At 48.9% G+C, this 13,760-nt stretch overlaps 1 protein-coding gene across 6 annotated transcripts in view; it reads left to right on the top strand.

Annotated features, from left to right (window-relative positions):
* The window catches only part of LOC147729852 (TATA-binding protein-associated factor 2N-like), a 601,338-nt gene that overhangs the window by 86,750 nt on the left and 500,828 nt on the right, over positions 1–13,760 (top strand). For all 6 annotated transcript variants that reach the window (XM_086954762.1, XM_086954760.1, XM_086954759.1 and 3 more), the window contains exons 4-5: positions 5,134–5,209; positions 5,297–5,402. In XM_086954762.1, coding sequence (XP_086810888.1) covers positions 5,134–5,209; positions 5,297–5,402 — 182 coding nt within the window. The remainder of the gene's footprint in view (positions 1–5,133; positions 5,210–5,296; positions 5,403–13,760) is intronic.

Here is a 13,760-nt window from a genome sequence, read left to right as displayed (position 1 = left end):
CCGGCTTTCCGCTTTTCAGCACTCGGGCCAGCCGAGGCGCGCGGACAGCGCCGCACTACGCTCCGCCTCCAGGCTCTTCTCCTCGGGGCGACCCGGGCTATACTCCTCGGAGCGATCTCCGAATAAACTTTTCGGGAACTTCCCCCGGGGCCACAGAAGTCAAAGTGGCACCAAAATGTGCCCCTCGAGCTCCGGCACAATCCTCTCACCTGCGATGCAGCCGCGGGGGGAGAGAAGCGCAGAAATCAGGGCTCAGGCTGAGCTGGGCCGGAGGAGCTACGGGAGGAAGCGTCCGCTCACCCCGCCATCTTGGCCACGCCCCCAATTATTCATCTATCTATAAATGTTTTAAACTCAAACTCATCTGAGTTGCAGGAGGTTCCAAAATGCATTCTTATTCTTGCTCATAAGATCTAGCTTAGAGGCTGCCAAGGCTGAAGTCTGCCAATCTAAAAAGGAGGGGGCAGTGGAATCTGTCCATCTTATACAAATTTGCCTCCTAGCTAGGAGAATAGCATAAACAAGCAGCGATCTAGCAGGCCCCTAACACTATCTGCCAAGCCAAAGATGATCAAGGGTAAGTTGATGTTAATAAGGACACTCCAGGGTGCTTGCCAGAAATTTTCCGATACTGTCCCAAAAGGAAGCAAGGGCAGGAGACTCTCAAGGGCAGTTCAATTATTTCTAATCTGTAGCTGATTCACACAAGGCTTGCATATCTTTTTAGTCTATTTTCCGCCTAAGGTCATGTCTTTACTGTGAGGAACTAAGCAAAGTCCCTGTGGATGAGACGGGTGGAGGCTGTGTCTTAAAATGACAAAACTAGCAAATTTGTAAAAGGACCCTGCTTGTTGAATTTAGGTAAGAGGATTTAAAGATCAGGCAAACCACCTGTTCTAGCTCTGCTTTTCGACATTAGTGTGGGGGTCCACTCCACCTGGTATGGGCCTTCCAACGTCTTAACACAAAGAAAACCCTCCTATCCTATAGCATGCATCTGTGATTACTAATTAGTTTATTTATTTAATTTATTCGTAAAGTTTTCTATAGCGCGAACATGATCCCGAAGGATATCAGAGCGCTTTACAAAGAATGGAAGGAAGGACATAAGTCCAATATCGACATCAAGTAAGAATACACAATACGAATAATCACATAGTTCCCAGACAATCGAATCAGGAGAGTCCTACAATAAACAGGAATATAGCGGGCTAGGAGGGAGGACATGTAATGCTGTAAAGAAAAGCAGCATCAAATGAGGTACAATGGTTGTATTATATCGACATTCAGTAAGAATACACAATAGGAATAATCACATAGTTCCCAGACAATTGAATCAGGAGAGTAATACAATAAACAGGAATATAGCGGGCTAGGAGGGGGGACACACAATGCTGTAAAGGAGAGCAGCATCAAATGAGGTACAATGGCTGTATCAATGGATCAATTAATTTGAGCAGCATCAAATGAGGTACAGTGGTTGTATCAACGGATCAATGAATTTGACCAGGAGAAAACTAGGCCAACTTAAGTTAAGAATTTGTTCATTAGGATTATTTTGGCTTCCAATTTGAAAGCAGTTGTTGAAGACATTCTGCGTACATCCGGTGGAAGAGAGTTACATATCTTTGGGGCAGAGCGGCACTCTCTAACAGAATTTGAGCTTCGTAAGGCCCTTGGTCTTGCTGTCCTCCGCACCTTTAAAAATGGACATTCTCATTTTGATATGAGTGAGTGAATGTCCATTTTTCAGTAAACCACTGGGTCGGCTTATAGAATTTCAGGTTTAGTCTGTCACCTTGGACCTCAGATAGTCCCAATTCACGGTAGCACAGCTGCCAGCACTACAGACTATATTAATATAACTGCCAAAAGAGGATGAAAGAGCATCTTCAGTCTCACATTTTCTAATCCCACTGATCAGCAAGATTATAGGACACCATTTGAAGTATAAGGAGCGTGTCCGAACTGTTGCAAACCATAAGTTAACACTCCTTGTTGCATGACAAGCAAAACATTGTGATTATAAACGTGCACAAACAAGGAACACTGGGTTGCACAATGGAACACATCGCTTCCCTGGTTTTGGGCGGAATCTTTCACAAAGCTTTGTAAATGGTTCCAAACCCTTCCATTGGATGAGTTGCCATCCTCGCATTATCTACGTATTATGTACGTCTAGTGCTTCTTCACCAGGTAGCCTGAAAAAATTCTCTCTACTCACTAATGCCCTGTAATTGCCCCATAAAATGAAGGAGGAAAGAATAGTTACAATATCAGTATGGGATTTAATTTGTAAGTAATGAATTCTGTGCCAAGTCTTTCGGTGGAGATTCCTTCTTTTTACCATCAAAAGCTCAGCAGTTTTACACTGATACCTACACTTGTTAAATCTATTTCCACTTTTACTGGTGGATGGTTTTCATTCTATGCAGCAAATTGTATTTGAGCGTCTGAGTGGACCTGGAGTTTGAATATTCACTGAACACATTTGTGCCTTTCAAGGAACTTTCTTCATCCCGTAATGAGATTCCACCTACTCTATCATTTGTTTATTTTCTTATGACACTTTTTATTGTGGTATTAATAGCAGAGACAAAAACAAACAGTGGACATCCATGTACAGCTGCATATTGTTCCATTGAAGACTTGGTATCAACTCATGTATTTGGGAACATTGTTTCATGCCTATACCCGCATGTCTGGAGAATAATTCAACCACATACCCCATCATTTCACATACTTATATGGGTATTCCTGTGATTAATAGATTTATTCTCTAGCCCGGGAGCACCAGTCCATACTATGCATCTATTCCAGTATTGTAGGGGCCTTCTCGGATCGCCAATGGGTGGCTATGTCCAGTTTGGCAATGAAAAGCCCCATAGCCACCAGAAGTTTGGTGGTTTTTGCCACCCTTTTCATCCATCAAGCCCAGCAGTGCCATCTGGGGATCTGTTGCTACCGTTCTGCCCACAGCCTCAGTAGCGGTTGAGTGAATAAGTGATCAATATCGCTTTACAATTAGACCTGTTTACACCTTATGATTAAAGGTACCAGGCTCAAGTTTACACCTAGGGCAGGACTGATATACACTCATTTATGCTGCTTTGCCTGGTTGGGCTATAGTATACTCTGTGGAGGTACTTCAGCTGTACATGTCTCAATCTCCTTGTCTTTGAGGAAGACGTGGAGAGAGCAGCTTGAGCTCCTTTTTTAATTTTGAGTACCTTGATTTCGGGCTGAGCTATGAGGACAGGTCTATGGTGTTGGTTAAGCAGATTCTTTCTTTGACAGTAATCTCTACACATTTGAAGCAGCTGGTCATGTAGTAGTCCTTGAGATGGTCTAATGGAGGTTCTCAGCACACAAGACAGTTTATCTCCTTGAAATCATAGCAATCCATTCAGGGTCCACATACTGGGAGTTTGGTTCCAACGCTGTGGGAGGGCATCCTGACTTCATGAACTTGGGCCAATGTTTTGATCTGGCTTATGCACAGAATGTCTTGAAGGTAAAAGTGGACCTGAATACCAGACTCACTGGACTCGCTTATTGTAGCAAACAGTGATAGTTATGGTCTGACCATCTACCAGTCATAACTGGAGCAACACTTAAAATAATCTGTTTCCAGTCCATCCTTTTACAAGTAGAGTTTGATTTCCAAGCAGTGAACATTTGTGTTGCTCTTAATATGTATGATTTGATGGGAATTGCAGATATACAGTAATCAGAAAATATGTATTTCTCACAAAATGCCCTCTAACCTGTTTTAGTAGCTATATAAGCACGTGTCTGTCCGCACTAATACTGACACTGCTGGTGAATGGAAGACATTCAATATATCTTTTGTTGAAGTGATAGTGGTGACAATGCCCTTAGCCGCAGTCTTTGTTAAGGGGTTCCTGCTTCAACAGCCAAAGGCTGATATTTGCCAACTGTGTTCACCAACATGGATCAGATGGAAGTGTCTTTCCATGCCTCACTGACAACTTTGTCAATCCGGTGCATGTATGCACAAGCAGTCTCGCACACAGTGGTCAGTGCAGGGATGGATAAATTGTTGCAAAGGTGGATACCCACCTTTTTGGGACAAGACATGCCCTTGGCAACCCCAACCTCAGACTCCCTCTCAACCCCACACACACATTCACGTCATTAAAGCGGCAACGTTTGTGATATATTAGGACTGGATGCAGCTAATTGTATGGGAGGTGCCATGGCCTCTCTGTTGCCATGCCTGGATGAGATCCACAGGTTTCTTCCAGGACATCGAGGCCTCTTTAATGGACATGATCTTTGACTCATCCTTCCTTTTTGGGGATAAAGCTGACTCAGCCTTGGAGCAGTTCAAAGCTAACATAGCCACAGCAGTTTCCTTGGGTAAGTCTGCCCCCGAAGGCAATTCCACCAACAATGTCAACCGTTTTGTAGATATTTGAGAGGTTTTCCCACCATTGGTGCTAGACTCCTCCAATCCACCAGGCTTCTCAGCCCTTTATCATGGAAGAGATCATCCTTCCCAGAGACTGCGAGTCAGCAGCGGGAACCTACTGCTCAATACCCCTCCCCTCCAGCGCTACAACCTAATAATCACTTTAATTGTCCTTGCTGGCACACAGCCACCCTATCTGAGGCAGGATCGAATATTTCCTCCAGGAGTGGCAGGGCATCACAAGACAGATGGGTCCTACAAATTGTCTGCTGGGGCTGTGCTCTTCCATTCCTCTTCTACCCTGCTGCATCTTCTACCATTTTCAGGACGGCTGCGGGAGGACCATCTCTGTCTTACGGCAGGAAGTCCAGGCCCTTTTGACCAAAGGCGCAATAGAAAGGTTGTCGGGTTTGTCTCAAGAGTCATTTTGCCCATTTGGTACTGCAGGTCTGCTTTGGGAGGTAGTGTCTTGGTATCTATTCACAACACAAGTGTTAAACTCCATTGTTGCAGTGTATAGTTATAGATGAAAGACGTCAAGCATGTTTTGTTGATTGATTGCAATGTACTCAAATTTATTTTGTAGGATTAGTTGTTATAGTTATTGAAGCATTGGAGCATAAAGGCAATTGTCTGAGCGAAGATAACTTGCTAAAAACTGAATCTATAAATTAACACATTCCTACATTCTTTTGCAGGGCTTTTCTTCTGATGGCCCTTCTTATGGACAGAACTATGGAAGTGGCAATGCAGGATACGAACAGAATCAGCCCGGTGAGGTTATTTGCTTTATTAATATTACTTGATCTCTTTGACATTCCCGTCCTAAAAATTAAATAGTGATATTTCATATTGAATTAGGTTATGGGCAACCAACACAGGAGCAAGGTTCGCAGAATTATGGCAGGCCGAGTGCCTATGGTCAGCAAGAGCAGTATGGCAGTTATGAGCAAGGATCCTCTGGCAGGTAATGAGGGGCAAAAACAAATGTCTAGCTGGGTATAGTACTGATGAGAAAATACTATTTAATGCCGGAGATATATGAGATCTGTGAACTCTTTTCATGCTGTTAGTGATTTGTTTTTGTCGAACCATCTTTTTATGTTTCTTAAAATACTTGAGCGGTCCGTACTTGTAGGCACTTGATGAGGAATGTATCTCCATATGCAAGTCTCTTGCTGAAAATGTGTAGATGCTAGAAAGCTTTTAGCTGTGCATTGTGCTTGTCTCTCATCAGAGTGAAGAATGATAGCAGCTTACTCCTCCCCTTGGTTGTTATGGCTGTCTACTGTGCTTGTGCCCGACATCAGGTTTGCTGTGGAAGCTTTGTGAGGGCCCAGCAGGAACCATTGTGACCAGTCAAGTTCTCACTCTGTGGAACTGTGGGGCTGCGGACAAGGAAGCAGTGGTTTTACAACTTGCCTCGTTCCCACTTCTGGTTGGGGAGTCACGGCTGAAAATTGTTACTCCTTCACTGGGCTCAGTCACTCGATGCCAGATCAAGTGTGCGGCAGGGTAGTCTGTGGCTACCAGGCCGGCTCTAGATGACCACGCGACTGGTTGGCAGGCTTATTTTGAGGGCAGAAGGCAGGATACGCTTGGAATGTGACCATAGAGGAGGCATCATGCCTGCTTACTATTAACTCCCAGGAATATTCACAGACCGTGTACCAATTACTTCTAACAATAATGCCACTGGAAAGCATTTTATTTCACGAGTGGATGTGCAGACGACACTCTGCGTGTGGAACACAACACCACTGCTGCACTCAGAGACTCGATCACTACTCAAGGTGTCATCCAAGCTTAAAATGATTCAAGACTTGTGTCTAACCCCGTTTGTTCTGCAGGATATAGGTCTACATGTCACCTGGAAAATAATTGTTCATTCTGTACGGATAATCCAGTATTTTAGAACATTCAGAGAGAAGTAACTAAGGGTTTTCCTTCGTAGGATATGCTATGCTCTGTTCAAGACAAATGTCTGCAACCAGGCGTGGTGCGTCCATTAGGGCGTGGTGGCGTAGCCCCCCCGCAGCCGCCCGCAGCTCCGACGTTTCTGAACTTAAGTAAACTGAATAGTTTACTTAAGTTCAAAGACCGACGCCGAGGGAGAACGGACAATGCATGCCAGCCAGCATGACGTCAGACCATGGTCTGGTGTCATGTTGACTGACATGCATTGTCAGACATGGAAGCAGCAGGCAGCAGCACAACACAAGTGCGCATGAGTGGGGACGGAGGGCGAATTTTTGCACCGTGCCCACTCATGCGCACTTATGTTTTAACTTGTTAGCGCATGCCCATTAGGAGCCCCTCGGTCTCCTAATGGCCGTACTGCGGGCGAGGATTAACTGTGCCCTGGCGCTGCATTGAGAGAGCTGGGGGAAGTGGGGGGTGTTGCTAGTACTAGTGCTGCTGCAGCTCAGGGTGCTATCTTTGCTTCTGATTATAAAGCACGTGACCCTAGACCCTTGTGCAATGTATGCGTTTCCATGTATTCATATATTCCAGTGCATAATTTTCATTTATAAATGTATGTTTCATTTAGTATCAAATGCACATTTATCATATATTGCTTGATTTATTATAGCTTAATGGTGCGCCAATTGCTCAAATATCATGTATTCCTTCATTATAATATGTAGCATATTTTAGTGAATGTGTAATAGAACTCCTTCTAATTCTCGCATTTTCCATCATCAATCACATGGTGCAGCATAATAACCACAAAAGGGTATTTAAGTCTGGTTCAGACACATCTTCGGGGGGAAACATCTGCTTTTCTTGGGTGCTTCGTACGAGGTGTGTCCTGCTAACCTCTTCAGTGAAGGCCAGGCATTATCTGAATATTTCACAGCCAGGGAATGGCATAATTTATATAGACTGTGGCCTTCTCAAAGCCCAACAGCTGATTGGAAACAGTTTTGGTATTAAGCAATGGTATGTAGGCTAGATGTCTGTGTGAGCGCAGGGTCAGCAGTGTGCCTGTGTGAGTGATGTCTGTGACAGTGCAGGGTCGGTGATGTCTGTGTGAGCGCAGGGTGAGCAGTGTGCCTGTGTGAGTCCAGGGTGAGCGATGTATGTGCCAGTGCAGGGTTGGTGATGTCTGTGGAAGCGCAGGGTGAGCAGTGTGCCGGGGGTAACTCCCGAATCCCCCATAGGTGGTTGGGCCTCGCACGCTGCGCACGCTCGCCACAGTGCAGTATTTACGCCTCACCACTTTCAAATGTCACCAGCCGCCCCTGTCTGCAAGGGAAGACAACTGCTTGTCTGGCAATCAGAGAAGTCTCATCTCTTTAATATTCCATTACATTGTGTATTTTCATAGATGTGGACACTAGAGGGCAGTGCATGTACATTTGTTATAGTATGTCCAGATGTTCAGTGGCTTCACACAAAAGGAGATTAGGAAGAACGGATTTCCTTAACTGATTTGTCTCTGCCTTACTTAGTAAATTGGTGTAAGAAGAGGAATTTGCTTCCGAAAGTCTTTTTCTAGGAAACTCTTCAACCTCTAACAATTGTAGTGATTTTATCTTTGGCGAGTTAAGGAAACTATGTGAGCAAACTCTTAATACAAATTAAGTTTTCCAAAAGAACAGAAGAATCGTATCAAGATTTTGGAGCTGATGGTGTTTTAGCTAGCCTTCATATCCTTTGTTTTGTACTTTCAACAAACTCTGCGCTAGTGTAAAACAACAATGTAAATTTGATTCATTTCATCAACGTACAGCTATCACCAGATCAAACACAAAGCTCACAAGTATTGTTGTGTGCTGTTGGAACGCTTCAATGGGAGATTGGGGAAATGCCATTTCTCTGACTGATCTTGCTCTACACTGTTTCTCACGGCGGTGTAAGAAGAGGAATATGGTTAAGAATGTTCTATTCCAGAAAAATCTTCAGCCTAGGCTGTCTCCGAAATAACAGACGAATTGCATCAGGGTGTCGGACCTTAAGGTGTTTTCACCTAACCCTTAAATCCAGATGGATCCAGCAATGTGTTACAATCTTCTGTATTGGTTTGTGCCATTAAGCATAATTGTTGTTCTTCAATTACGTAGACAAGATGATAAATCGAAATGTAATACAGTGTCATGTCATCTGTACACCCCAATCCACAAAATAAAGTTGTTAAAATAAAAAATATGTATTTAGGAATATCTCGTCCCAAATTTCACATATTAAGTAAACTTAGCAGCTATCACCTGCTATTGTAAAGATCCGTCCCAAACACCCTTTTCACCATTATAGTGAGGAACTCTATCTTGAAGGTCTTAAAGTCTTCCTTAGTTAGAAGACTGTTCTTCCGGGCAGTTGAATAATTACATTTTTTATTGTGCTGTGCAAATTATTCGAACTTTCCCTTTAAACCTGTACACAATTCAGACCTTCATCACTTCTCCTAGAATGTGCTTTATTTATAACTATTACTCCTGCAAGGAAATGAAACCGGTTTCAGGCTCGTCAGCAGTTGTTGCTTTTACTCTTTTACATAGGACTATGTCACCGCGCCGCGCCGCAGGTGACCCACCTGTGGGACACCGCCGCGCCGCACGGCCACCAGCTGCTGCGTGTGCCCCTTGCCTGCCCTCTGCCTCGCTGACCTGCCTCGTTTGCCGGTTGCCGGCTGCCTCCGCTGCTGTTGTTTTGCCTTGTTTTTTCCGTAATTTGTGCCTGCTTTTTATTTTATCTCATTGTGCCTGTGTTTTGGTTTTCCTTCCTTGTTGTCCGCCTACCTCGCCGCCCCCCGCCCTCCCTTCCCGCCACCGCCGGTTTCCCCGCCCCTTTTTCTATTCTGTACCCTCCCCGCTCCCGCCTCCCAGCTGCTCCGCCCACCCGCGCACTTGGCCTTAAATGGCGACCGTGCAACGCAGGTGAGTGTGACCCACCTGTGGGACACCCCCGCGCCGCACGGCCACCAGCTGCTGCGTGTGCCCCTTGCCTGCCCTCTGCCTCGCTGACCTGCCTCGTTTGCTGGTTGCCGGCTGCCTCCGCTGCTGTTGTTTTGCCTTGTTTTTTCCGTAATTTGTGCCTGCTTTTTATTTTATCTCATTGTGCCTGTGTTTTGGTTTTCCTTCCTTGTTGTCCGCCTACCTCGCCGCCCCCCGCCCTCCCTTCCCGCCACCGCCGCTTTTCCCCGCCCCTTTTTCTATTCTGTACCCTCCCCGCTCCCGCCTCCCAGCTGCTCCGCCCACCCGCGCACTTGGCCTTAAATGGCGACCGTGCGACGCAGGTGAGTGTGACCCACCTGTGGGACACCCCCGCGCCGCACGGCCACCAGCTGCTGCGTGTGCCCCTTGCCTGCCCTCTGCCTCGCTGACCTGCCTCGTTTGCCGGTTGCCGGCTGCCTCCGCTGCTGTTGTTTTGCCTTGTTTTTTCCGTAATTTGTGCCTGCTTTTTATTTTATCTCATTGTGCCTGTGTTTTGGTTTTCCTTCCTTGTTGTCCGCCTACCTCGCCGCCCCCCGCCCTCCCTTCCCGCCACCGCCGCTTTTCCCCGCCCCTTTTTCTATTCTGTACCCTCCCCGCTCCCGCCTCCCAGCTGCTCCGCCCACCCGCGCACTTCGCCTTAAATGGCGACCGTGCGAACGCGCAGCGGTCACGCGCAGCGGGTGCGCCGTTTGTGCGCCGAAGGCGCGCCAAAGGTAAGCCCGTCTACGCCCGTCCGCGCCTGGACCGCGCCCAGCGCCAGGACCCCTGGCCCACGAGGACCCCGACCGACCCGCCTGACGTACTCCGCCGCCACCCTCACTGCTCTCAACACCGGCCGACTCCCAGAATGCCATCAAGCCACTCCACGACGTACCCACGGACCTTTCAGCTGCCACGCCTGCAAGTTCACCTGCATCCGGACCAGCCTCACCCCAGCACCCGCCAAGTCGAACACCAGCAGCACCCACCTCAAGTGCATCCTGCTCAACACCCGCTCCGTCCACAGACACGCCATCGAACTCTGGAACCTTCTAGACGCCACAGCCCCTGACGTTGCCTTCCTCACTGAGACCTGGATGAACGCCTCTTCAGCTCCCGACATCGCCATCGCTATCCCAGAGGGCTACAAGATCGTCCGGAGGGACCGAAACGCCAACCAGATGGGAGGAGGCATCGCCATCATCCACAGGAACACCATCCGTCTCACGACCAGCACCGACAACACCCTGACCAGCGCCGAACACCTGCATTTCCAGATCCACACCAACCCGAACACCACCCTCAGAGGCACCCTGATCTACCGACCCCCTGGACCACGCACACAATTCAGCGAGGACATCGCCGACTTCGTCAGTCCGCATGCCCTCCCCTCTGCTGACTACATCCTCCTGGGAGACCTCAACTTCCATCTGGAGAACAACAACGACCGCAACACCAGCACCCTGCTCGACAACCTCGCCAACCTGGGACTCAAGCAACTGGTGTCCACCCCCACCCACCTCGCCGGACACACACTCGACGCAGTCTTCTCTTCCAGCACAGACATCGACTTCAGCCACGCCACAGAGCTTCAATGGACGGACCACAGCTGCGTCCACTTCACCTTCAAGAGAACGACGACCCACCAACACCAGCAACAGGCCGCCCGCAGAAGCTGGAACAAGATCACAGCAGACCAGCTCGCCACCTCCCTGAGCCAGCACCCTCCTGCCAGCTCAGCGAACCCCAGCCAGGCCGCCGACAACCTTACGAAGTGGATCAGCAACTGCGCGGACGAACTCGCCCCACTGAGGACCCCGCCTAGCAGACCCGGCAGCAAGAAGGCCCCTTGGTTCACCGTCGAACTCAAGAGCTCCAAGAAGAACTGCCGAGCCCTCGAGAAAGTCTGGAGAAGGGAACCGACACCGGACAACAGGACCTCCTTCAAACTTGCCACCCGGAAACACCACTAGCTGATCCGCGCCGCCAAGAAAACAGCATTCAAGGACCGGTTGGACAACAACGCACACAACTGCAAGGAACTCTTCAACATCGTGAAAGAGCTTTCCAACCCCAGCGCAGGAAACAACGACATCACCCCATCGCAAGACCTCTGCAACTCCCTTGCTTCATACTTCCACAACAAGATCGCGGACATACACAACAGCTTAAACAACCAACCAACGCACACCATGACCGAACAACCACCCCCCACCACCACCCTCCACGCCTGGACCCCGATCAGCACCGAAGACACCATCCGCACGATGAACTCCATCCACTCCGGATCACCGACCGACCCCTGCCCTCACCACGTCTTCAACAAGGCCGACGCTGTCATCGCACCCCACCTGCGAGACATCATCAACACATCCTTCGACACCACCATCTTCCCTGAGAGCTGGAAACACGCCGAACTCAGCGCTCTACTCAAGAAACCAACAGCGGACCCCACCGACCTCAAGAATTACCGCCCCATCTCGCTCCTCCTGTTTCCAGCCAAAGTCATCGAGAAGACCGTCAACAAGCAGATGGCCGCCTTCCTCGAGACGAACGGATCCCTCGACCCCTCACAGTCCGGCTTCCGAGCCAATCACAGCACCGAGACCGCCCTCATCGCCGCCACCGATGACATCCGAGCCCTGATGGACAATGGAGAAACAGCGGCCCTCATCCTCCTAGACCTCTCCGCGGCATTCGACACGTTCTGCCACCGCACCCTAGTACGGCGCCTCAGCAACATCGGAATCCAGGACAAGGCGCTGGAATGGATCATCTCCTTCCTCGACGGAAGAACACAGAGGGTCCGCCTACCACCGTACAAGTCAGAGGCCTCCGAAGTCATCTGCGGCGTCCCCCAAGGATCATCTCTGAGCCCCACCCTCTTCAACGTCTACATGAGCACCCTCGCGGCCATCGTACGCAAACACAACCTCAGCATAATCTCCTACGCCGACGACACCCAGCTGATCCTCTCCCTGACCAACGACCCCGCCGCCGCCAGAGCCAACCTGCACGAAGGGATGAAAGAGGTAGCCGAGTGGATGACGACCAGCCGCCTGAAACTGAACTCGGACAAGACGGAGGTCCTAATCCTGGGCTCCTCACCCTCCGCCTGGGACGACTCCTGGTGGCCTCCCGCCCTGGGCACCGCACCCAAACCGACAGACCATGCACGCAACCTGGGCTTCATCCTGGACTCCTCCCTCTCCATGACCAGGCAAGTCAACAACGTCTCCTCGGCGTGCTTCAACATCCTACGCATGCTACGGAAGATCTTCTGGTGGATCCCCACCGAGACCAGGAAGACCGTCACCCAGGCCCTCGTCACCAGCCGACTGGACTACGGCAACGCCCTCTACGCCGGTACCACCGCCAAGCTCCAGAAGAGACTCCAGCGGATCCAGAACGCCTCAGCCAGACTCATCCTCGACATCCCACGAACCAGCCACATCTCCGGACATCTGAGAGACCTTCACTGGCTCCCCGTCAACAAAAGAATCACCTTCCGCCTCCTCACCCACGCACACAAAGCCCTACACGACCAAGGCCCGAGCTACCTCAACAGCCGAGTCAACTTCTACGCTCCCAAACGCCACCTCCGATCAGCCAACCACGCCCTCGCCACCGTCCCCCGCATCCGAAGAGCGACTACAGGAGGAAGGTCCTTCTCCTACCTGGCCGCCAAGACCTGGAACTCCCTCCCGACCGACCTGCGCCTGACCCAAGACCACCTCTCCTTCAGGAAGAAGCTGAAGACCTGGCTGTTCGAGCAGTAGCGGCACCCCCTCCCCCAGCGCCTTGAGACCCTACGGGTATGTAGCGCGCTTTATAAGTGTCACTGATTGATTGATTGACCGGTTTTCTATTGACACATTTAAGACTCGTGGTAATCTGACAATTGTCCTGGCAACCTGCTTCGCTAGTAGTCCTTTCAGCAAGGCAGATATGTTTCCTACTCCTCAGGTTTTATGAGGGTCCTACTTCAATGAGACCAGAGTCATTTATACATTGAAAACACTTTTTGCTAATTATTGAGCAGTTTGCTCTGGTTTACCTTCACCTGCTAAGTGTAGATCATTGTATATGTTTATGGATCATTAGTTTGGAATCCAGGACAAGATGCACTGGAAAGCTCAGGCTTTCTAGTGTAATATTTTTGCACATATTTTTCACCTGCATCTCATTTGATTTATGGTTCCCTTCTCGGAGTTTGTGGATAAATTTTCCTCTGTATTCTGCTGCTCATGAATATCAAAGAGGATGCTTTGATGGAGAAGAAAACGTACTCCTTTGTCATCCTTATTCTTCAACATACGTATATCCTCTGACTTCAAAAATATCCCACCTGCCTGTCTCATGCAGGAAGGTCTTTTTTAGATAGTGGCTCGCTTACATCATCTATTTTT

Source organism: Lissotriton vulgaris, chromosome 2_1, assembly GCF_964263255.1.
Source record: "Lissotriton vulgaris chromosome 2_1, aLisVul1.2, whole genome shotgun sequence".
Taxonomy (NCBI): domain Eukaryota; kingdom Metazoa; phylum Chordata; class Amphibia; order Caudata; family Salamandridae; genus Lissotriton; species Lissotriton vulgaris.
The sequence above is the reverse complement of the archived record's forward strand: the minus strand, read 5'-3'. Positions and strand labels throughout refer to the sequence as shown.